This window comes from Aulonocara sp. 'chitande type north' Nkhata Bay, linkage group LG16 (assembly GCF_057382095.1).
Source record: "Aulonocara sp. 'chitande type north' Nkhata Bay isolate Kocher_YH1m ecotype deep benthic linkage group LG16, A_spYH_male_GT1.1, whole genome shotgun sequence".
NCBI classification, from domain to species: Eukaryota; Metazoa; Chordata; class Actinopteri; order Cichliformes; family Cichlidae; genus Aulonocara; species Aulonocara sp. 'chitande type north' Nkhata Bay.
In genome coordinates, this window is record NC_141359.1 from 37575337 (window position 1) to 37599561 (window position 24225).

The window sequence follows — 24225 nt, forward strand, 5'->3', positions numbered from 1 at the left end:
GTGTCTCAGTTCCTTTGGGCAGGAGTTTTTGTATTTTGGACCGCTGTGTCACAGAGCGATGCAGACCTCCTCAGAGATTATTCAAACCATCATTCTCTCGCACTTATCTATCAAAGACTGCGACACATTTATAATGACACCAAGATCCAGACATCCGGCCAAGGCCAGTACAACCAACTCAAATAAGCAGAATTATCATCACAGAGGATGTCCTGGAGAAAGTTGGGCTTGTGTTAGAGTACGCTTGCATATCTGTATGTGTGTGTATATGTGCGTTTGCCACACCTGCTGGGTGGGGCCCCTGGACTACCCTGACAAGAGCCATTAAAGTTTATAAGCGTGAGGCCCAGCTGTCAATCAAGCTGACAGACTGCCCCTATCCAACTCTGCTCTAACGTGAACCTCACGAAACCCCAGAGAACCCCTGACCTCGCTCTGACAGGGAGCTGACGCACGCTGGATTTGCACGGGCTGGGTAGTTCTGGGCTGGAACTGGCTTGGGTTATGGTGGGTAGATGGTGGCTGTAGCCTGGAGGTTGGAGGAGTTAGTTTTGACTAAAAGATTAATGATTTCAGTCTACAGACTTGGAAATTTCGAGATGGGATAATAAGCACTGCTGTTTCCTTCTCCGCCACAACTAAAGTAATGTTACACCACTTTTAAGGAGCAGAGCTGCATACGACTCGGGTCATTTCATGTGCTTCTCTCCCTCGTTTCTTTGTCCAGTCAGTTAAATGACATTTGAAATTACAGTATCACATAAATGTGATTTCATTTCTGTGAAATGGCAACACCAGAGAAAAAATCCAGACATTTATTCCGAGTTCAGCTCCGCTGAAGAGGCGGGATATGAAGGAGAGCCGGCTGACACGGGTTGACGCGTACATCATTGCCAGACTAAATGCGGCGCTGAAGAACCGAACCTTCTGCGGTAATTGAGCTCCATGGCTGTCGATTATTGAGTGCAGCAGCTCGTTCTCGTAGCTGGGCCTCACTGCTGTACCTATAACGGCAGCGAGGCAGATCTGTCACTGAATCTTAGGTTAGTGTTGAGGAAAGGTGTATTTTAACCCTAAATTGAAGCAAGCCGTGAATTAAAATGAAATAAGAAGTGAACAGAAAGGAAACAAAGAGGTGACTGAAAACCATCAGCAAGGTCCCGAACGGCCCTTTGGTGCGTTGAGGGTTTTGTTTGGATTTAAACAGTATGGAAAAGTAAGGCCGGCTTTGACTTATTACATAGATAAATAGTTGGAGTTGATGGACGGTCATTAAGCTTTAGGAAGCTTAATGACCGTCCATTGTTACTGTATGTTACTCTGGATGAAAGTGTTGGCCAAATATTAAATAGGCCAATGAAAATATTGTGCTAAAACTGTGTGCGCGCGCGCGCGTGTGTGTGTGTGTGTGCGACCTCTGTCCATTCTTCATTGCATGATGTAGCCTGTCGTGCCACAGTAGGATTAAAGTATCCCTCTCCCCAGACTGCCTTTTCCCTCTTCCCTCTGAACTCCTCCCACACACTATTTGTTTTAATTATAAGAAAACTTCCAGCCTCGGCCAAGCGAGACCAACCGACAATGACTTTTTCCTCTTCTCTCTGGCATTCTGCTCACAAATCTCAGGCCAAACTGTTTTTCTTTCTCTCCGTGTCTCTCTTTACATGATTCTCAGTCAGTGCTTTATTCCGTTGGGGTTATGACTGAGCAGAAAAGGGATGCATGTTGTCTGTGGTGGAATGTGGAGCTGAATGCGCCTATTTGACAAAATGGGATGAGAAAGTGTCGTATGTGCAGTTGGCCAAAAGGGAAATTGAATCATTCCGGGTTGGGAATGCACTTTGGGGAATAGCCCTGTTTTCTGTGTGTTGCGGTTGGAGCTGAGCTCTCTGAGGATTGCATTTTTCGTGCGTGCACGTGTGTGCCAGTGCAAGCGCTTGGGTGAACTGGCAGTTTCTGCTTTAATGCATCTGTTGCACTAGCATGTGTCCTCGGAGTGGGACGCTGTACAAAGCACGCATTGTCGATTGTGTCAAAGAGTAGCAGAGCTGCTGATGAGTGGGAGGTGGTGTGCATCTGCAGGCCTATTTTCTATTGTGTCAGCAGCTCAAACTTGCTCCCCACCTCTTGGATTGACTCAACTGTGGGCCGTGGGCCACGATCAAAAACGATCCCTTAAACCTGGAGGGACTCGCATTAGTTCAAGTGAAGTTTTGGAGGGAGGCTTCTGAACAGCTGTCAGTCACATTTATAGAAAGGCCTATCTCGCCATATGCAACTCACCAGAAGAAACGCTGTGATACATTTAAAGCGCTTAACCGATGTTCCCAGTAGACATAGCTTCATCGCCAAGTTAGAGCAGTTTTATTTCAGCAAAGGTGCCATAAGTAGTCTGACAGATGACTCTTCTGATGGTTCAGCGCTGATACTGTAAAAATGTGCATGTTTTTCTTTTGATAGACAAAAACATTTCATGCTTAATTTTTCTATCGTTTTCTGTTCCTTTCAGTTGGACCCCATTCCCGATGAGGTGCTGCAGCAGAGACCAAATGCAAATGCGGTACGGTCTATGGAGAAAGTAATCGAATTTCACAGTGAGTAGATCTTTTACATTTTTTTCCTGCTGGCATTAGAAATAATAATTAGGTGTAACTAGCTTCCCTAAGGGTAAGTCAGGTAGTTGGTAAGCAAAGCTTCTAAATGCTAAACTTCACATTCAAACCCAGTTAGCGGAACATATTATATCTCTGCACACACTCTATCTGCATTTCGTTATTAGGTAAATACTGGTGCTCACTGCAACGTTCTGCCTCCTCGCTGGGTTATTCTTTGAGTGAGGCCCTCAAGCGTGAAGCAGAGGAAGCTGAAACTGTTTCTGCCATGGCCTCATTGTCTGTTGCAAACAAGCACGTTGGAAAGAGGTAAGTTGATTGTCGTCATTTACAGTCACTGGTTTACATTAGTGTACATTTGGCTCAGGAGGTAAAGCAGGTCATCACGATATCGCAACACCAGAGCCAGAGTTACCCCTGAAGAAGCTTTGCTTGTTTAGAGGGATTGCCAAGAAAAAGCCTAAAGTTAGGTTTACAAAGTTGCTTCTGAACAACAGAAGGTGTTTGCCCATAATGCACAGCACCTTGTTTAATGAAAACAAACACGGCACATCAGCCCAAACACCTCACACCAAGTTGTTTTTCAGTCAGAGGACATTGGGAATCTTGTAGTTAGAATTAAATGTGAGGCTACAGTAAAACCATTGCCCCGACTGGGCCAGGACACAACAATGATCCCAAGCACAATGGGATTGCTGAAAAAGAAAAGAATCAAAGTGCTGCAGTGGCCCAGTCAAAGTCCAAAGTGATTGAAATGCTGCTGTGAGAGATAAATGAATCAATGAATGACTGCGAATCTAAAAAAACTGAAGCAAAGCTGCAAAGAAGAGTGAGCCAAAATTCCTTCACGATGTGAGAGAAGGAAAAAGTCAAACAGAAAATGATGACTTCTAGTTGTTGCTTCAACACGCTACTGAATCCTGTGAAAACTTTCTTTTACAGGACTCTTTCAATGCAGCCTTTTCCTGCTGTAACATTATATGTTGTATTTGTTGTTAATTAGTTGAAACAGTTTTAAGCATCTGTTACTTCTCCTTTGTTCATAGTGTTATCCTTTTTTCACAGGGCTGAAGAGGAACCGATGGAAGAGGAAGCTCCTATGTAAAGAAACATCCACGACCTTTTTGATCACTCAGACTCGTCTGTGGCATTTTATCGTGACAAAAATGGACCACTGAAGATGAGCGACCCTTTTGCTGATCAGCGGTGCACTGAGCAATCAGCATAAACGCGTTGCATTGCATTGCACTTAAAGACTTTTGGATATACGATTGTTTCAGCTATCCCGTAATGACAACCTCCAGTGCCAGTGCTTTTAAAACACTAGACAGACATACTTTTGATTGCCAGTGAGAACCATGCAGAGGACCTACAGTCATCTACTCTTCGTGTAATTCTGCTCTGTCCCTGCTTTATCTTCATCTCTTCGCTTTCGTGAAGACCACCATAGCTATTGTGATTGTTACTCTGGACTAAAGATGGGTTCTTGCTCTTTCCAGATATCTAAACGAGAGGGAAAAAACGTCAGTTTTCCATGTTGTTGAAGGTTACAGATGAGAAAGGTCACAAACCTGTTAGAGTAAAAGACATTTGTGCCTTTCCCCCCACCCCGTCTAAACTTGGTGGAATTTTTTTGAACTCCACTGGAAGAGTTTTGCCTTAAAAATAGTTTTGGGACTGAGGCCTCTTCTCCCCAAGCCCTCACACATTTCTATCCTGGCAAGACATCCACTGCCTGCATGTTGTTGGCACATAGACTGAAGGACTTTGGCATGTTTACCTATAATTCCCTGCAACCAGCCTACTGTCTCTGCCCCCACCTTTTCCCCTCATTTTCAGTGTCAGCTTGGAAGGTAGTTCCCAGCCACAAGTTGGAGGTGGCTCCTTTAAAAAGGAAATTAAGAGTTGGAATTGTATCGTTTAATCACATAGGCACCAGTTCTTCTTTGTCAGAGAAAGATATACGTAGCATGCACTTTACTGGAGCACTTGGACTTATGAAAGATAGAATCCTGTTTATATCGTATGTAGTAGTTACATAAAAATGAAGCCAAAGCATGACAGATTATTGTCTCTGTAGAGTATAACCACTTACCGCCCCACACATATAACAACGACTGAGCAGTGTCTGTATTTACATTAGAATTTGTCTCACTTTTTCAGACATTTGCCGAATGGAAATAAGCTAATCTCACATGGGCTCATTTGTTGAACCAGCCCTCTCTTTAAGACAAGGACCATACCACCTGGGATTTTCCAGAGGGGTGTTCTGGAGCTTTCACAGCTGGCCTAACATCTTTCGATCCTTTCGATCAAGAACATCTGCTTTGCAAATGTCAGGTGATACGAGGCAGGTGTGAATGTTTCTGCCTCTTCGTTTTCAATAAAGCACAAACTGTTCTCTCTATATTTTTTTAATAGTATGCAAACATTTTTAGGTGTTCTGCATTATAAAATGCAGTCCTCTTTTTGACAGCCCTTGGCTCAAATGCACATATTTGAGCTTTAAATAGCACATGTAGCTCAGCCTGTCCTCCTGGATTCTGAATCGTTTCGTTAGGCCGGGTCTCGTTACTAATCTGAGCATCAAATCTTTTTGAATCAGCATTTTTATATGTTATAATATTTTAGAAGACAAGATGTAAAATTTTCCTGCTCTGACTTTTTTGAAGTCAAGCCCATGATATAGCTCCCAGTCGCTCTGCACCACACACACAGCCAGCAGCTAGGTCGTAGTAGTTTAATTTAATAATTAAACAGTCCCAGTTTAGGACTATAGTGGCCCCTCTGATCAACATGCTAACTTCCTTCCAGCTTGTGTTTGGCCCTCTGGGCAACTACCTTCTGCTGCCTTTATTTGACCTAAAAACGAATCGTGTCTTTAATGTCGTTTTTAAGTGAACAGGAAACGGAGCGCTGTGGTATTTACTGTTATTTACTGTACATAGGACACTGATCTCCTGAGTATTCCTGCCACACACATTCACTATTTTTGTGGTTTGTTTTCCTCTCTTTCGCTTTTTTCTGCTTTTGAGCTCTAGTGACTTATTTTTGTACAATTTTCCTGTTGTTTTGTGCGTGTTGTCCACTCTCTGTTTCTCTGTTATGTTGTAAAGCTGACATACTTCACAGCAGGTGAGGGTTCAGACTCTGTTTTTAGTGGACGTTACATGAGTACGTTTTCTGGGTTCAGGGTTTTTGCGGGAGCGTTGGGATTCAAATGTTTCTACTTTGTATAATGATGGACAATTGTGTATTTACTGTCTGTTCATAGTAGATTTATATATAAAAAGAAATGAGTATATTATATATCTATACATTACAAAATGCTACGATCTTGTTTTTGAAGTTGGTATTGAAAAACAATACTTTCCGTGGGTCTTAGTTACAGTTGGCCCTTTTTAGGGTGTTACTGAAGGCACCTTTTGCTGTTGATCATGTGTTGAGCAGCATCTTTCTGGCTGTTTTTTGTCTCTCAGCAGTAATGACTTTTTTGTTGTCTGTTTTGTTTATTTCATTAGTTACCCCATTGGTACCATAACACTGTTACAGTAGGTGTGCAGTCGCCCTCTGCTCAGCCTTGCATTTTAATGCACATATTTGTCAGATTCCATACCTTTTCTTTCTCGTGCAGATGTTCTTGCGCGCATATCTTGCCTGGCATCTGTTAAGTTTCAGTATTTCAGGAAATTTGAGTCTTTTTTTTTTGTTCCTCTTTGTTAAAGATTATCATCTGACGTATTTGAAAGAATAGGAAGAATAGCGAGGGCGGATTAGAATTGGAACACAGCCATTGCCTTTCCCCCCTGTGTTAAATCACCACGACGGGCCTTGCAAATGGTTTTGTATGATCAACGTTTATTTCCTTATCAGGCCAAGTATGCTTAGTTTTTAATTTAAATTAACATTTTTCAAGTTCACAGCTGAAGTCTCATCAGCTTTGGTATGCAAGTTATGTTTCTGTATCTAAAAATCGCAGTTTGATCACAGTAACAGCCAAGCAGGACCGAGGTATCGATGCCTTAAAAAAAAACAGGAAAAAACACGTTTGATTTTCTTTTTTGGGGGGGAATTTCAATCAGACGTACAAGAAATAAATTTGCTTATTTTAACTGAATGTATCTAGCAGAGATCTTCCCTCTCCTTACTAATGCACCACTAATGTCTTTAAGTCTCAAATCCTTTCCGTAACTTTTGTAGTTGAGATATGGATATGGTAGATTGTTTCCACCATCATCTTTTTTTAGTAAATTTCTAAAGATAATGTCTATACCAATACAGTTTGCATTAAATCGTGCATAAAGTAAATTCTGCCAAAACAAAACCTCTGGTCTGGTTGCAGCAGGGCATCTTTTATTATCATTTTTTAGCTTTTTCTGTACATTCCCTTTTTGTGAGACACACATTGTTTTCTTCTCCTTTGTAGATGTTGGCCAGCTTCTTTGTGTGTGTGATACTTGCGTACTTTCATAGTCGGGATATGAAAATGCATATAATCGGGCTATCCTGAATATGACCTCAGCTGGGATATGCTGACATCTCGGCTCATTTTAACACACTTGAAGAGATGCCTTTCAGTAACCCAGCCCAGAACATTCCCAGAACCTTTGCACAACAGTGCCAGTCATGGCTTTTCTTCTGTTTAATGCTTTCGTTTCTCAAACGCTGCCAAAACTAGCACTGTCTGGCTACTCTGGCCATCTGTCTTCACTGTTAGTCTTAAAACAATGTCCAGTAACCAAAAAGAAAAAAGCAGCATTCCATTTTGGTGTAATTTCCATTTATTATAAGGTAAATCTTTTTTTTTTTAACCCTCGCAGGTCTGAGAGCTGTCTTGTTTCTGTAGATGCCCCGGTCTGACCCCACGCAGCTCCTCCTCTTTTCTCCCTGCATGATCCGTCTGTCTGCATGCATTACCTGTCTGTCTGTCCCCTGCCACACACCAGCACAAGGGATCAAGCACTGAAGGACTTTCACTGTATCCAAACTATTTTTATCTCTTTGCTTCTCTTTCTGTTTCTAATATGGAGGAATTTGGGTGCTTTCCATGTTGTGCTTTCACCTGTAGCGAATGAATCATCAAACCTGGCAGACTTAAGTTGAATAAGTCACAAAAAGAAATAGTATCAAGCACAGACAATAGATTTTATTGTATTTATGTAGAAAATGAATTGTTTGGTGGGATGCTTTGTAAACTATAAGACCAGAATGGACTGTCTTTTTTTTTTTTTTTCCCCAAACCAGGCGAGATGTGACTTTGGAGGATTTTCAGAAGATATTTGTGTTTTCTGTCACGTCTGAACTCATCAAAGGGCTCCATCCAGACGCCAGGTCATTGTTACAGTTGTCCATTCCAGTAAATAAGCCAGTTATCTCTTTGACCACTGTGGTTCAGAAACAAACAGTTCTAGGTTTACATATGTATAAAATGCATATTCTTTTTTTTTTTATCAGTTATGTTTTTGACTTGTTCCACCATTGTTACAAAAATAGTACATTTTTCTCGGGAACCTTTGCTCTAACATGTTGTCTTTGACATGTACATTATAAAGTATTGTTTTGGAAAAAAAAACCTCAATGTGTGTTTTTATGCTTTTACTGTTTGCTGTAATTTCGAAGAAAAAGCATGAAGGCAGACGTTCAGGATGTGTCCTCATACGCGATAAAAGAAATACTACAGAGATTTAAAGGGATTGCACTTAAAAGTTCGAGTGCAACAGCATATCCGTATCTGCTTCCATCGCTACTTTGCAGCAGTTTGTTGTGGTGGGTAATGGTTGGAGACTAGACAGAGTTTAATCCTGCATAAACATATCATATGGTTGCATATGAATGCCACGCTTGGTAAAATTTCCAAAAAAGATGGAGCCTGAGAAAGGCTTGTGTTTCTGAGGATATTCTGATGAGGTTGATCTGGCCTTGCAGACATGCAGTTTCCAACTGGCAACTTCCAAGTGAGTCAATACCATAGTTAAAATGTAAATATCAAACTTTACAGCATTAAAAAGCTCACAAGTCCAAGGCTAGTGCAAAAAACTCATCCATCTGGATCTGTTCAAGGTCAAAATCAGGAGGGTGGATGGTTTGACTGAGAGGTGTGCCAACACAGCAGGGTGTAGCTGATGGTTGAATCTGCCAAGCTTCGCCTCCAGTAATTCCAGTCATAGTCAACTGGACCTCATGCTAATATTTATGATGATGGTCCATCCATGCATTCATTTTCTTAACTGGTTATCCAGTCCTGGAGCGTATCCCAGTAGATTCGCCAGTTAAACTAATATGCTTTTGGCCAAATCTCCTGCGATGTATATTGACCGCAGACTGTTTGGTCAGATATTCTGCTCTAACAGAAGCTAAAGGTCCGAAAATCCCCAGATTTGATTTTTCTTTCAAGCTTGTAATCTTTAATCCAACCAACAGCCAAAAAAACAGAGTCAATTTATTTATATTGCACATTTAAACACTACAGACGACGACCAAAGTGCTGCACTAACAAAGTCATCAAAAACAAGCAAATGATTTAAGACCAAAAAAATTTAAATTAATAAAAATATAAATGACAACAGTAAATAATACAAATTAAAATAATGAGAGTGAAAGATGGCACACTAAATTAAAGCTAATCTGAAGCTAAAGAAGCTATCACACTGCACACAGCTCCCTCTGCAGGCACACAAGTTTTTATAAATGTTAACATTCAAAGTTGCGCTCCCCAGTTCCTGCAAACAGCCTTCAGTGTAAAATTGGGGTAGTGTGCCTTTACGTCCAGAGGTGGGCATCATTGGCAAGAACGACAACAAGGGCCCCACAGTAGCTTTGACCAGGATTAAACACCCATTTGGAGAGGTCAAAGGTCTTAACCAGCGTTGAATCCCTGATGGTGGTGGAACTAACGCTAAGACAACAGTCCAAAAACAAACAAAGCCAATCCCGACTTTCCTCCCCTCAAATAAATATACATCGCTGTGCTTTCGGTCAGAGTCTGAATTCAGTGAGTAACAGTGTAAATAACACCACTGCGGCAGGATTTGTAGACTTGTCAGGTTTGAAGCACCATGCAGTGTAAAAGACAAATGAGAAGACAACATCTGGTTTCTTGAGAAAATGACATTCAGCTGAGGCGTGAGGGACAATATTTACCATCTTAGAGATGCTGAAAAGAGCTCTGAAAGTGCTACTACTAAAAACAACGACAGTAAAGCTGGGAATGTGCTCTTTTATGGTTCCTCTGTGCCTTGAGATGCTCTAATGGCGTGCCTGTGACACACACAGACTGCCCGTCTCACCTTAAGTTCACCGTATTCCCGCTATGCAGTGACACACAACCCCCGTGGCCTCTAAGTCAGGTCAGGTCAGAGAACGGGTGAAGCCCTGCTAGTTGAACTTTCCCCCCTCCTGAAGCTCAACCCACAAGATGGTTTCTTCTTCCACAACAAAGAACTGAAAAGTCAGAACCCCCCACCCCTTATTTTGTTTCCCTCTCATTTCCCTGCAGTGACATTCTGGTCTGCCGCAGCTTTCTTGCCTTGCTCATCTTCCTCCAGCGTCAGCCGTTATCAGTCAGCTCTGTCATTACCCAGCCGCCCGTATGCGTAAAAAAAGGCCTCATCCTCCCAGCTGTGCTCATCGCCGCACTTTTTAATTGCAGGTTCGAGTGACTCCAAATGGGCGATGAGGCTTTGGCCAGTTGCTTGGATGACATATAAAACTAATTATAGAAGAGAGTCATTAGAATTAAATTTGGATCTTCAGCACACAAACATCAGCTATATTTAACAGGTCCTAACAAACATGTACGTTGGGATCACAGAGGCGGCCCAGTCGAGTAATGTCTGTGAAGTCTTGGAGAAGGAAAGGTCGACGAAATGTTAGACACAAAATTAGAACAAATCCAGCAGTTTCTCTCGACTTCTTCTATTCCAAGCATGACTTTGGAAACAATGGAAATGAACGTGAGGAGCCTGTGGCCGTTTGCTGTTCTTTCCATCGGATGTTCCGTCAGTCCGGCTGACACTTCTGATCCATAGTGTATTTGAAAAGCTGTGCAGCATTTGCTTATCTTGCTACTGTGTGTGTTTAGTCTACTGTTCGGTGTGCGCTGACATCAAAAATGGAAAGACACACACATGGCTGGAAGGCTCTGCAAACAGAACAACAGTAGGTCACTCTCAGCTTGGGTTTCAGGACTAAGTACGAAGTTCAGTGACGGACAGCAGCACATACTGTACATCCACTGATCAGCCACATTAAAACCACATGCTTAATGTTGTGTAGGTCTGCCTCTTGCCAACAGAACAACCATAAACCCATCTGGGAATTTCCACGGGACCGCTGTGGACGTCCTGCGGTCGTCTATAACAAGGACATTAGCAGCGGATCCTTTGGGTCCTGTGGATTGTCTGATGGAGACTCCGTGGATCAGGCTGTTCTTCCACATCCCACAGATGCTTGATTAGTTTGGTATTTGGGGATTTTGAGGGCCAGATCAATGCCTCGGGCACTGTGGTTTGTTATTCAGCTGTTCCTGAGATGTCGTTGAGGTGTGGCTGAGCACACTGTGGTTCTGGAGGAGGCGAAGGACAATTTAAAATCCTTCGATCGTGGCTCAAGAGTTGGGAGTTTGCCTTGTAATCGGAAGGTTGCCGGTTCGAGCCCCGCAGCCTCGCCTCTGTCAGTGCGCCCCAGGGTGGCTGTGGCTACAACGTAGCTTGCCATCACCAGTGTGTGAATGGGTGGATGACTGGATGTGTAAAGCGCTTTGGGGTCCTTAGGGTCTAGTATAGCGCTATACAAATACAGGCCATTTACAATTTCTCCTCATATACAGGGTCTTTAATTGTTAGACCCCATCTCAGTGCATTATCACACCCAAAACAGTATTTTGCACTCAGACTGTGGGCTTACTTGTTGTTCCTAGAGAACTGGAGGCAGAGCCTTCAGCTTTCAGGCATCTCTTCTGTGGAACCAGCTTCCAGTTTGGATTTGGAAGACACCTCCTCTACTTTCAAGATTAGGTTTAAAACTTTCCTTTTTCATAAAGCGTATAGTCAGGGCTGGATCGGGTCACCCTGAACCCTCCCTTAGTTACACCGACTTAGGTCATTGCTGCTGGGGAGTTCCCATGATGCCCTGGTTGTTGCTTCTTCACTCACTGTGTGTTTATACACCTTTCTGCATAATTAGTTATTATTAATCTCTGGCGCTCTTCCACAGCCCGTCTTTTCCCGTCTCCCTCCCTCCCAACCAGCAGATGGCCCCGCCCCTCCCTGAGCTTGGTTCTGCCGGAGGTTTCTTCCTGTTAAAAGGAAGTTTTTCCTTCCCACTGTTGCTAGATGCTTGCACATAGGGTTTTTTTTTTAAAAATTGTGTTTGTCTTCTCTGTATAATTGCGGGGTCTTTATCTTACAAAATATAGTTAAGCGCCTTGCAGTGACATTGAAGTGACTGAGAAAATTGATGCTGTTATTATTATTTACAAATGTTCTCTAGATATGCTACTAATAACATTATTGTCTATTGTTTTTAATTCCACAGTAATCGTAATCATGAATCCGAATGTTGCTTGTTTGAAGCCGTGCCACCAGCGGCGTCTCCAGGTCTTCAGACGGCTTGAACTGTGATGTGGATTTAACCGCTGTGTCCTACAGATGGACCTCAGCGTTTATAGTGGTGCCTGTGCAGAGTGGAAAAAAATACCAACAAATTCCTTTTGGGTTTTCGAAGCAGTGAGTAAATATTTTATTTTTGCCTTAAATTATATATGAATATATTAGCTGTTTAGTTCTCATTTCTCTTGAATGTAGTGAAAAATAAACGAGAAGGTTGGCTCCTGAAGTGGCGTGACCTGGTGACTCCTGCTGACCCTGCAGTCATCACTAGTGCTAATGATGCGCAAAGGAAGGTGGGGGCACATCACCCTACAAACACAGACCCTCGTCTCCTCCCCGGCCTGCAGACAAATCAAATTTTACTGCGTTGTCTGTGAGCAGCTATCAGCCTTGTTACTGGCTCTCAGCCACGGTGAAGGGAAATTATACATATTCATATTTGTAAACTGTGGTTTACCAGCAAAAGCACTGATTTGTTGGTGTCTGGCCGAACTCACTATGGGGTGAGTTAGAAATATTGATCAACTGTTATTATAGCTAATGTGTTTTTTTGTGTGTATTTGTTTGTGAGTAAAAAAAAACAGTGAAACCTTAAAGAAATGTTTCGTTCTTCCACCGTCCTTCGCCTGAACCTGATAGCAAGGCTGCAATTATTGTTTGGCTGACATCACTGACGCTAAAGTTGGATATTTTCTAACTTGGTGTGACGATTCACACAATTTTTTTTTCAATCTTATGAAGGGATAATACATATTTAAATGCACAATAAAAGATGTTGGCTGTGTTAGTCAGAAATGGATGCAGTTTATATATATGTGTGCATGCATATAAGCTGAGGTCAGATGGACTTTAGAGAACACCAGAGGTTATGTATAATAAACACACATAATGCAGCTCCAGGCCACAGCTGCATGCATATTTGTGCTCTGCAATTATACTTTATCTATTGCTTAATTGATCACATTTATTTCTTAATGCAATCCAGACCTGATATCAATTGATGCTCCAAAAAAAAGCTTTTGTTTTGACAGTCTGTCATAAAAGACTCCTAAATAACACTTCATACCCCAGAGAGGATTTCAACAAAAGCATCTGCCTCCACATTAATTTGGAATTTGGTCTCTCTGCTTTCCAGAACTGAGTGTGATTGCCTTCACTGTTTTTATAACAACAGTAATCTCATACAGAGAGATACGAAAACAACATGACAGATCAGACGTTGTCTTTTTTTCACGTGGCAGCAGCATCAGATCGGGTTTTTTTAGTACATCACAAATCAGAAGTGAAAGGTGTTTTCAGAACTGCACTGCAGATGTGTTTGTCACACAAAATGGGGAAATAAAATACCCCAAAGAGACACGCAGTGAACGGCAGCAGTGTGGGGATGAGAGGATGATGTGCACACTACGACTCAGAGCTGTAAAATGCAGGAAACCCTTTGATAAGCACGGAGATGCCAGAGAGTAGGTATGAGACCTGAACTATGTGCATGCAGTGAACTTTTCTTTTTATAGGGCCGATGACAGACACACAAAATCGGGGTTATGAGGATACTTAGGAGTGCTTTAGAGTGCCACGCCCTTTAATGTAGGATTAATGGAGGATGAACCTCAGCAGTGTCGTGTAAAGTCTGTTAAGTTTGAGGCTGTAGGTCAGGATCGAAGCAGACTGAGGGAAAAAAAGGGTTTGCTGGTGGAATTCAACGATCAGTCATTACAAACTATCCCATACACCAAACGCTTTCTGTTAGTGTAATCAGCATAATCAGCAATCAGCAGATGCATGATGAAGAGGAAGGAGCTGACTGTGAGTGACGACGTGTGGTGACTGTAAGAGGCATAAAGCTGCTTAAGAAAAATCTAAAATATTGAGTTTCCACCTTCTTTGAAGAAATAAAATCCTCATATTTAAGAATATGAGCCTGAGATATGACAGTAATGCAGGCACATGCTTCTGTGTAGGATCTCAGGGCGCCTGAATAAATGATGGAATGAAGGAAAGGTGGAGACGAGCTTAAGAAAAATGCCAGAATCTTCTGTTTTTTTCAGGGCAGCCTCGACAGCTCAGTCTCTGCCAGGTTTCTCTGAACTCTCAAACTATCACACACTCTCTCCTCGCATTTGAACTTCTGCTCATTTACCTTATACACAGCAGTTTATTGCTTTGTTAGTGAAGATGTCCATAATGTCAGCACCGGTTCATATAAACACAGAAAGAAACGCCTGCAGTTTCATTTTTATTTGTTTTATGACAGATGGAGGATCTTTATGTGGCTTGTTTGCAGCTTTTGTTGTGTTTGCATGAAGCATTTTTCTCCTCTAGTGAGGCCAGTGTATGCATAAAATACTGAATAATAAAGAGCTGTCTTGCTCAAAGTAGTTTAATTTCTTAGCAAGAATACCTTTTTAATCACCCGTTTCATCAGTCTTAACTTGATAAAATAAACCTTCACAACAGGGGAACCAAAGAGAAAAATCAGATATGGCTCAAAACTTTGAGGCATATTTGAAGCCTGACTAATGCTTTGTGTATTCCCTCAGTGGCAGCCTACACAGCTGACTTCCAGCCTTGCCAGCAAACACATACAAACAAATACACACACACACACACACACACACACACAGAGAGAGAGAGAGTTGAGCCAACATCACCCTTCAAAGTGGTAAAAGGTTAACCTTTGATTTTTTTTTTTTTTACTTAACCAGACGAACACACAATACCGTTTGAGGCACACAGAGTGTAAACCTTTACTTTATTCCGTTTTTTAGTGCAAATTAAAGTTTTGTAGCTTTTTCCGTCTGATTTTACGGGAAACATCTGGATCTCTCGCACCACTGGAGCGGTGGCCCCGGGTGATTCTGTGCTGCTCAGCTGTGAAGGCCTGGGATAATGAGCAGGTATCAAACGGGCTCCTATGGATAAGCCGGCCTTGGTAGGAAGGGCTGCACAACAACGTCCAAGACCACCATGCCAAAAGTGACTGCACACTGTGGCGTCTGTTCATATTTTTTTTGAAACATTGTGAAAGATTTAGAAAAGGATTCTGGCTATTATTGCTTAAACTTTTAGAGATTAATTAGTTAGAGCTCACAGGAATATGCGCTTGTTATTATACAGAAACTCCAGTGAGTGTGTTTTGGCTGCCATGCGGCTCAGGTATAGCATGTGTAAATTCACCACATTTACAATGGCCTGATCCTTACCCTTCATGCAGGGAGGGTCGTGCCATTCCTCGAGCAGTAAGACTGGGACTGGTCACACCGTCTTTATCATATAAACCAATCTATTTTAAAAGGTTGAAATAAATATAGGTCACTCTCGGTTTCTAAGTGATGGAAAGCTCTTGATTTTCAAAATAAAAGAGGCTCCCTGCTGCACAGACTCCTCACACTGTAAAACAGTAAAAGTGTTTGACGGCAGAGTGCCGCATTACCATATTCACAAACCTACAGGAGGATAAAGCCACGGTGGCTGCAGGTGGCTCCTAATTGAGGCCGCGTTCAAAGACCATTAAGAAAAAATCAGACTCAGCATCACTCATGTAGAGGGTTAAATATTTAGTAACACAAGTATTTTATAAGACCAGCTCAGTGAAGATCGCTGATTCTTTATACAGCTTTTCACCGGAGAAGCCGGCGGTTCAGTGCGGGAAAAAGTAATTTGAAAGTGCTGTATTTAAACCAGGGGGCAGGCGTTTGTTTTACTGGTTGATAAAATTAGGCTACCCAGTTATTCCAGCAGCAGACCCACAGTGCACTGTACACAGCTGAAATAGCCACAAAGAGTCAGCCATCCATTTACACTAACAGCCCCACGTTAACAATGAGGTCCTTTTAGTGTTTAGATTGCATCTAACCACGTCTGGGAAAACGACATGTAAACAGTTTGGATGTATTGACTGAGCGGAGATTCAAAGGAATTTCTTCAGTCATTTAGGAGGGGTCTTTGGGTTTTTTTTTTTTTTCATACTACAGGCAGAGTTATTGTCCTTATCTGCGGTTTTTTGGGGGCTCCCTGCTCGTTAGGAAGCACAAAGGCATCGCCATTTGAAATGATTACTCGTTATTTAAGCGTACAAACATTTTATATGACCCAGTTTGAAACTGGCTCGAGTTTCCTGCACTGTTAATGAAGCTGTATTATTTTATGGTCTGTTTTTTTTCTCGGTGTTTTCTTTCCATAACAAGAGGAGGGGCACGTTCTCACACCCAGCGGAGAAAGAGGGAAAGAATGTGGTTTACATGGGAGCCGTATTCTTTTACGCCCATCTAAAAAATTGGCTAAATTTTTTTTTTATTTTATATTTATTTCTTTGATGTATTTTTTATTTGAATTTAATCAGCAGAACTACATGTTCTAGCCTAAAATATATAACTCGAATAAAAAAAAACCGGAACGTATTTCTTTCAAAAAATACGTGTTTTAATAAATAAGCAAAACAAACCAAAGAAAATGTACACTGGACGGAGTTTGGATGGAGACTTGCTAAAGAAAGTCGATGAACTAAATCCATGCAGCGAAAAAAAATCTAAATTGCATTGGTCCCTTTACAGGCTATAGGCGTACTTACACAAGTATTTACAAAATGCATTTATTTATATATATTTATAATTTGGTTTAGTCTTTAAAAAACAAAACAAAACACAAAAATATATTTACTTCTAAAAACGATTAAAGGATGGCTTTGGTGGAATACAGGCCGTGAATCCGAGCTATTCGCTGTAACATCTTTTAGGCCTACACACATCACAGGGCTCTGGCTCTTTTCCTGCTTCCCCCGCTCTCTCTTCCACAAACTGCTCCGGACGATCAGAAGCAGTGCGATGGGTCGACATCCACACTCACTCCCAGAGAGTTTGTAGTTGTGGCTCGCATTACGTCTCTGCGCCATGCCTTTGAGGTCCATGGGTTCTTCAATAATCCCTGTGGTCTTCATACTTTGTAGAAGTTAACAGTCTGCAAAAGAAACAGGGAGAAAGAAATGTGGGGGAGATGTTATTGATCAGGAGGGATCACGTGTGTGGACAGTGACAGGCTATCTATCGGCTCTGGCTTTTCGGGGGGAGGACATCTGGCGTATTTTACGCATGTAAGGGCTCAATTAGCACGTGCGAACTAATGAATGAATCAATTATTAGCCACGGAGCTGAGTAAAACCACATGGAGGCAGGGAAGCAGCGTGGTTTTGAATGCGAATGTACTTCCACAGCTGCTTTTATTCTGGGCTTCGGTTTTAAAGCACCTGAGTAAATTCGGCGTTAGTGGACAAGCCTGAAACAATAAAATCCAATTCCTCGGAGCAAAGTTAAGCCCCGAGTTATTATTGAAATAAATCACGCGGCTCACCAAGGTCGCAGTTTGTTTTGAAAGGCCCCGCAGTGTGTCCACAGCCCGGTGTGAATTATTCATTTTGCTGCTAAATTAAAAAATGTTTGTTGTTACTTTTCATTCCAACTATATTTTGGATAAACCTGAAGCCCGTGAGAAACCCCAGCGCCGGTTTAACTCTGCCTTTTTAACGCTATCAAGCCACGCGTCGGAATATTTTGAATCTAGCCAGCATGTCGCGGATGCGCCTTCAAATTTAAAGCAAATCACGGTGAAGAGCCTGATATCAGATTCAGAGGAGCTCCGAGGAGCAGTCAGGACCGGACAGGCTTCGATCTTCACATCGGGCCCTGAGCCCTGTCGGATATTTAAAGGAAGGTTACAGCGACTAAAACAAGACGCATTCCTGATTACTGACATCACTAATAGAGTCACTGTTACTCCCTCTTTAATACCCCTTTGCTAAAATAAAAATAAAAAGCTCAAATTAAAAGTAAAACCTCCAAAACAGTGCCATCTGTCCCAGCTGCAGGTCAGCTGTAGAGTAACCAGTCCACCAGATCAGGGAGCAAAGCAAGCCCGAAGAAAGTAACGAGCCTGCGTGTTAATGCGGGCTCTGTTTTTGTTGTCTTGCACTGGCCTGAACTTCCCCGTCCAGCCGCAGGAGCTGCCCATTCCTGCGGTCTCCACACAGGAAGGCGCTCTGTTGTGGATATAAATTACCCGTAGTGGCACTACAGCTGCGTCTTGGCCCTTTAAAAAAAAGAAAAACTAGGGTCCTTATAAGAGGGACTACAAAAGTTAAAAAAAACTAAAAAAAAAAACAACTTAATTTTTTGGCAATAAATAGAAGAGAGCAGCAGATGTGGCACCTACTTAATGCCTGCATGTAAACAAGTTCCGCAACTATTATTTGTATTCATTCCTCCGCCTAATCCTTCAAATAAACACGAGCCCATTTTTCACATCCCTCTGCTTCACTCAAGTCTCGGAACATCAAATTGATATCATGGATTATTCTGTCCCCGAGAGTTTGCGCGCGGACAGGCAGGGTTTAAAAGATGCTGCGGCCTCGTGCTTAAAGTTTGAACATTTAAAAAAAGGGATGGGGACACGTTTGACGCACTGGATGCCTGTCACCTACACATCTGGCTACAGTTTCCCTCCAGACACGTGGTCAAGTCGTCACCTGATAACGACTCTTTTTTTTTAAGTAAAGTTCAAAGTGAAAATAAACAGAATTTGGGGGATGACTCCCATAATGCGCTTCATAACCGTTTTACCATAAGGCGTTATATCTGCCTACAGCGGCGCCTTTACAAACGAGCCCTTCATCGTTATTACTTCTTTTTCCTGCTGTAAACACTGACATCATCGACTTTTTTCTTTCCGGGCTTCGTGCTACCCACCGCTTTGGCATTGGAAGTGACGGTCTGTGGGTGCTAGTGAGATGCTGACATAGACCAAGCGCCCTCCATCCTCCACACAGAGAACGCATAACTGAGTCTTTCGTGCGCTACGTAACTGCAACTGGACATCTTGCTGTCCATCTCGTCGCTCTGCAGCACCTGACAGAGAAAGTCGATGTATCTGGAGGCCAGCTTCAGCGTCTGTATCTTGCTGAGTTTGTCCGACGGCAGTGTGGGGATAATTTTGCGCAAAGACGCAAAGGCCTCGTTCAGAGACTGAGTCCGTTGCCTCTCCCGGACGTTGGCCAGGACCCGCTGGTTCTGCAGCTCCTCGAACGACTGAGTGCTGCTCGGACTCGGCTTCTTCCCCCGTTTCACCGGACCCGGGCTGCTGCCGCTGCTGTCGTCGCTGGACTTTTTGCTGTGCCTCCTCTTTCTCGCGAAGCTTTTCTGCTGTCTGTCCAGCTCCTCCTCGCTGGTCACCAGACTATCCACAGGGGAAACCGGAGAACTGGAGCCCTCTTCCATTTCTTTCTTGAAGAAATGCAGAGATAGAGAGGAAAACACGCTGTCCACCTTTGAAGCCGTGGTTACAAAAATTGTATAGATATCCTTGAAGCTGAGGGGAATAATTTCGAGATGGGTCTCTGCGCGTCTTACTTTGGAAGGAACTATGGTCAAAGTGGCGGTTGGCACGATTCTCCTCGTGCAGGAAGTTTTTTCCTTACAATATTTTTGGAAACGGTATCCCGGCGTCAGATGCTAAATAGGTTTAAGAGTGGAAGGGGAGGGGTTTTGAGGTGCGGAGGGGGAGCTAGTGTGCGCCTTGGTGTTCAGCAAGCGGGAGGGACCAGTCATGGTTTCGTGTATCATAGAAGACTTAAACAAGACTCGTATTTACTGTCAGAGGCCAGGGATGACCGACTTACTCTGCTCTTATTTTCTTTTCCCTTTTTAGCATCGGTGGTCCCTAGAAGGAAAAAAAAGTACAGTTTCTTTACGTGGAAGAAAATTACGTTCACTATTTTTACTGAGATGATGAAATGACTCATAATTTAACAAAAAATAATTTAATAAAAAAGAAAAAAATTGTCTCGTTCTTCTTGGAATATTTGCAATGATATTTTTGACATATATCTATAGTTAGTTTACATCTTAAAGTTAAAGTTTAATAATAATAATGATAATAACAATAACAGTCTTTCCTCATAAAAATATTTTCCAGATTTCTTAAAAGGTCGCTGGATTTGAATTAAAGTAAAACATGAGCCAGAGCCTTTAGGGTCAATAAAACTATCAAATTAACTGCAGTATAAAATCCATTTGTTCTTGGAGAGTGAAGGCTTTGTGCCACAGTCGCTCCCTGCGAGGCCTTTTACAGCCACACAAACCTTCCGTGTACCGTAAAAACAGAGTTTTAACGCCAGTGTAAAGTATGCGCACCGCGGAGGGCGATTTACGCACAGACTCGTCGGACCGGTGGAAATATATCCGCTTGATATTTAATCGAATCAAGTCTGTGCGCACTCGCAGCTCCTATAATGTGGAAGTCAAACAGGAAGGAGGCTTAAACTAACCATCGAGCTCTCCGGTTTCTGCCGATACCTCCAATGAACGGTTTTCCATGCGTTTTGTCAGCGGCCCACCTCTTCATCTGTCACGTCGTGTTTTCCCTACACAGAGCGGCGCACAGGTGGCTCATATTATAGAGCTGAATTTATCCACTGCCAAAATCTCAGTTTGTCCAAATCAGCTGACTGTGACCTCTGGAGATTTCTTTAACTTCTTTGTTATCAGTTTCTGACTGGAGAGCATTTCAGCTCCCATAAAGCACCAAAATATAACCAGTTATTTTATTGTTATTGAAAAAAGAGATCGGACAAAAAATATGACAGTCGGATGAAATAAGATGTTCTATTTCAATCAAATGCATTTTATTCGACTCTTGGGGATAAAGCCGACTTTCACTTAGTTACAGGAAATTGGACTAATATTAGTAATAAGACTGTGTTGAAGATAAAACAAAACATTTCCTAATGAAGATTAATGAACGAGAGCGTGTATATTTTACTTTTTTGCAGCAGGGGCTATATTTATAACCGGTATTGCATGATGTTCATGTATTTATTAAAGAAACTGCTAATGTAAATCCAACGAAAATCAAACTGGTCCAAGAATGACATCATTAACAAGCAATTTAGCTAATTTACACACACACACACACACACACACACACACACACACACACACACACACACACACACACACACACACACACAAAGTGTGAAAATAATCACGTTACAGCAGCTCGACTGTTAGGCGTGTTAATAAAAACAGAATGTAATGATTTGCCCATTATTTAAGATTTATATTAATTGAAATAGTACAAAGGCAACATAAAATATCAGAACTGAAAATATTTATTGTTCTGTGTTAAATTACATGCTCGGTTTGAATTTGATGGCAGTGGCACGAGGAGCCGTGAAGTTTCAAGTATGAAGTAAGCAAACGTTAAACTCCTGAGAACTTGGTGTTGCTTATGCGAACCGAGTGTGCTTTGTGTTTTAGGCGTCACCGGTAACGGTTAGTGTCACTCTACTTTTACGTAGTGCCAGATGCATTAATTCAGACCGTGGCATGCCCCGGGCTAGGTCCAAGTGTGGTTTCACATTTTACTGGCCTCCTTCATACAGCTTCTACACGAAGAAGGAAATGTTTCACACATGCAAATATGAAAGCAATGCTCGAATATGCACAAGAGCAAGTATGAAAGAGGGAACATGCACCTGAAGGAGCGTGCACAAAATTGCACACACTTTCCCCCAATTATGACCTCTGACCTTCTGCTCCCTGGCTGGGCTGCAAGAGGCCCCTGGGAGAAGGGTTGACTTGCAAAGTATGAGACTGATCCTGTGCAGTGACTATGAGGTAGGCTTCTCAACCACACACACACACACACACACACACACACACACACACACACACACACACACACACAAACTTCACAAAAAGAAGAAGAATGGGACCTTAGCTGACACTTTTCCACCCACTGTGTGCTCTAGGCAATGCTAAGCAAGTGCCCACTCAAAAGTCAAGCAAAGCTTGCAAAAACACTTTTCACACTAACAGAGTAAAAATAATTCAGCTAATCAAAAAACCTTTAACTTGATGTGCTGCTGAGGTGGTTTAGTTACCATGTGTTGTTTCTTTATTCATAATTCAAATACATCTCACCCAGTGTTCAATGACATCGAGAGAGGCTGTTGGCTCTTGGAAGATAAAAACACAGCCAAATACTGTAAAATGAAGTGAGACAGGGGGGAGAGAGAGGGATGACTTGCCTCTCAGATCAAAGGTGAGCTTGGGCCGTAACTCAGCGTAGCAGGATGACGTACTTCTGTCTCGTCTGACACCTTTAAGACCAGCTCCACATGAGCCGAGGGCAAGGCCTTAATAAGCGCAGAGCCTTTCTGCTGTCACTGCAGCAAGAAATGCATCCCTGCTGCATGCACCGCCTCATAAACAGAAAAGGACAGAGATGAGGAGTGAGAGTGAGAGGTGTTGAGAGACAAAAAGCAGTTTCAAAAGAAAAAGAAAGAAAAGAGATGAAATGGCAAACAAAGAGGCCAAATGTACGGACGTGTGATGATTCACAGAAGACTTTGATCTGACGTGGAGGGTCACGGATGTGTGAGGAAAGTCAGGAAAGAGATGATTTGTTAGAGGCTGCGATGAGTGAAGTTTTGCTGTGTGTCTGACAGATTTGGTTACCTTTGACTTCACCACTATCCCGCCATCCCCAGACACTCGTGAAGTCTCACCCCAAATGATCTTGGAAAGAGGAACTAGCTTTGGCCTGCATGCAAAGTCGTGTACAGTCTACATTATCACCTGATTACGGCATGCATCAGTGCATCCACATTTGCCTTTTTATATGTGCACTTAACATGTGCGGATCTGCGCGTGCGGGTGTGCCAGAAAGTGATTCAAGATGAACCAGAGATCAGCAGAGGAAGGCCCAGCTGCTTTTCATTGCACAGAGTACGGTGTCTATTACCAGGAGTGCAATCGCTTTTAAAGCTACTTGTAGCACCACTGCTTCCACTGGAGGAATCCTTTACATATCTATACAGGAATCCAACCCTGCGACTTGAACCAGCCACAAAGCACCTAACGACAAGGAATTTTCTCCGAACAGGCTGTGAAGACCACAAGCAAAAAGAAGAGTACAACATTTCCAAAAGGTCAGTGCTATCTATTGACAAAAAGAACATGAGTGATCACCGCTGATTAGTATTGGAACAAAACAGAAAACAAATGTTAGCCATCTCTCCCGCTGCTGTTTTGTAAAAGCGTGTCTGTTTCCAGAGTTTGAGAAAAAAAACATGAATGTCTGTTTTATTGCACAGTTCTCTTCCAGTAAGTTGTGAAAATATGACTCACAAGTCAGCTCCGAATAAGAACTCGCGCGTCATACTTACTCAAAGTCCTTATTTAAGGTCGAATGAATGCAAATACATTTAGAAAACCAACAAGACATGTTTTGTAACTTCAAAAGGCCGATAGCATCAAGGAGAGAAAATTACACATCGCTGCCTTTCCTGCTAAAACATTTCTTTAGGGATACATTGTCCCAAACGTGCAATCGCAGGCTTGCGTTTCTTTGAAAGCACGAGACTGCCACTTGTTTCTAATAAGAGCCCGTATTTAGCAGAGGCCTCCACAGTGAATGAAACAACAGGTAATATCAATGAGTGGTACATATTGGACTATAAAACCATAGGGTCACCTGCACTCACAGAGCGAGTCCTCAGTAACGCCCAGAACCCATTCATTCATACATCCACACTGCACCATTCCTCGGCCCCGGGGCTGATGACAAGGTGTTTCTGAAATCGCATTAGGGGCCCTTTCATAAAGGTTTCACTGGGGAGTGTGTAACAGCTTGAAGCATTTAGACTTTGTTTAATACGATGCAGACTCGCTGCTCGATGCTTTGTCTCCTGGGTGGAAAGGGGCCCGGGATGCCAGAGACCCCCACTGTTAGAGTTTGCTTTGATATCTGGAGGTGGAAGGGGAAATAGAGCAGAATAACCCCTGTCCTACACAGACACAAATACACGCCTATACGTATACACACCATCAGCCCACACCCACACCAAAACCTGTGCACGCAGTACCTGACTCTGCCTGGCTGCCCTGCAGAATTATGGCCATCCGATGAAAAAGCCAAGCTTTGAAGTGCAGCTTTCAGCGGCTTTACACCCT

General features: G+C 42.6%; 2 protein-coding genes across 4 annotated transcripts in view; one reads left to right on the forward strand and one right to left on the reverse strand.

The window, feature by feature from the left end:
- The window catches only part of hdac4 (histone deacetylase 4), a 126479-nt gene extending 118289 nt beyond the window's left edge, over positions 1-8190 (forward strand). For all 3 annotated transcript variants that reach the window (XM_086265811.1, XM_086265812.1, XM_086265813.1), the window contains 3 exons: positions 2510-2594; positions 2780-2921; positions 3678-8190. In XM_086265811.1, coding sequence (XP_086121937.1) covers positions 2510-2594; positions 2780-2921; positions 3678-3717 — 267 coding nt within the window. In that variant the 3' untranslated portion in view covers positions 3718-8190. The remainder of the gene's footprint in view (positions 1-2509; positions 2595-2779; positions 2922-3677) is intronic.
- Positions 8191-14896: 6706 nt separating this feature from the next.
- twist2 lies at positions 14897-19713 on the reverse strand. Its single transcript, XM_086267149.1, has 2 exons — positions 18958-19713; positions 14897-17176 (listed from the first exon to the last, which is right to left on the reverse strand). Exon 1 carries the CDS (start codon positions 19483-19485, stop codon positions 18991-18993), a length of 495 nt encoding a protein of 164 aa, XP_086123275.1. The 5' UTR covers positions 19486-19713; the 3' UTR covers positions 14897-17176; positions 18958-18990.
- Between the last annotated feature and the right edge of the window lie 4512 nt (positions 19714-24225).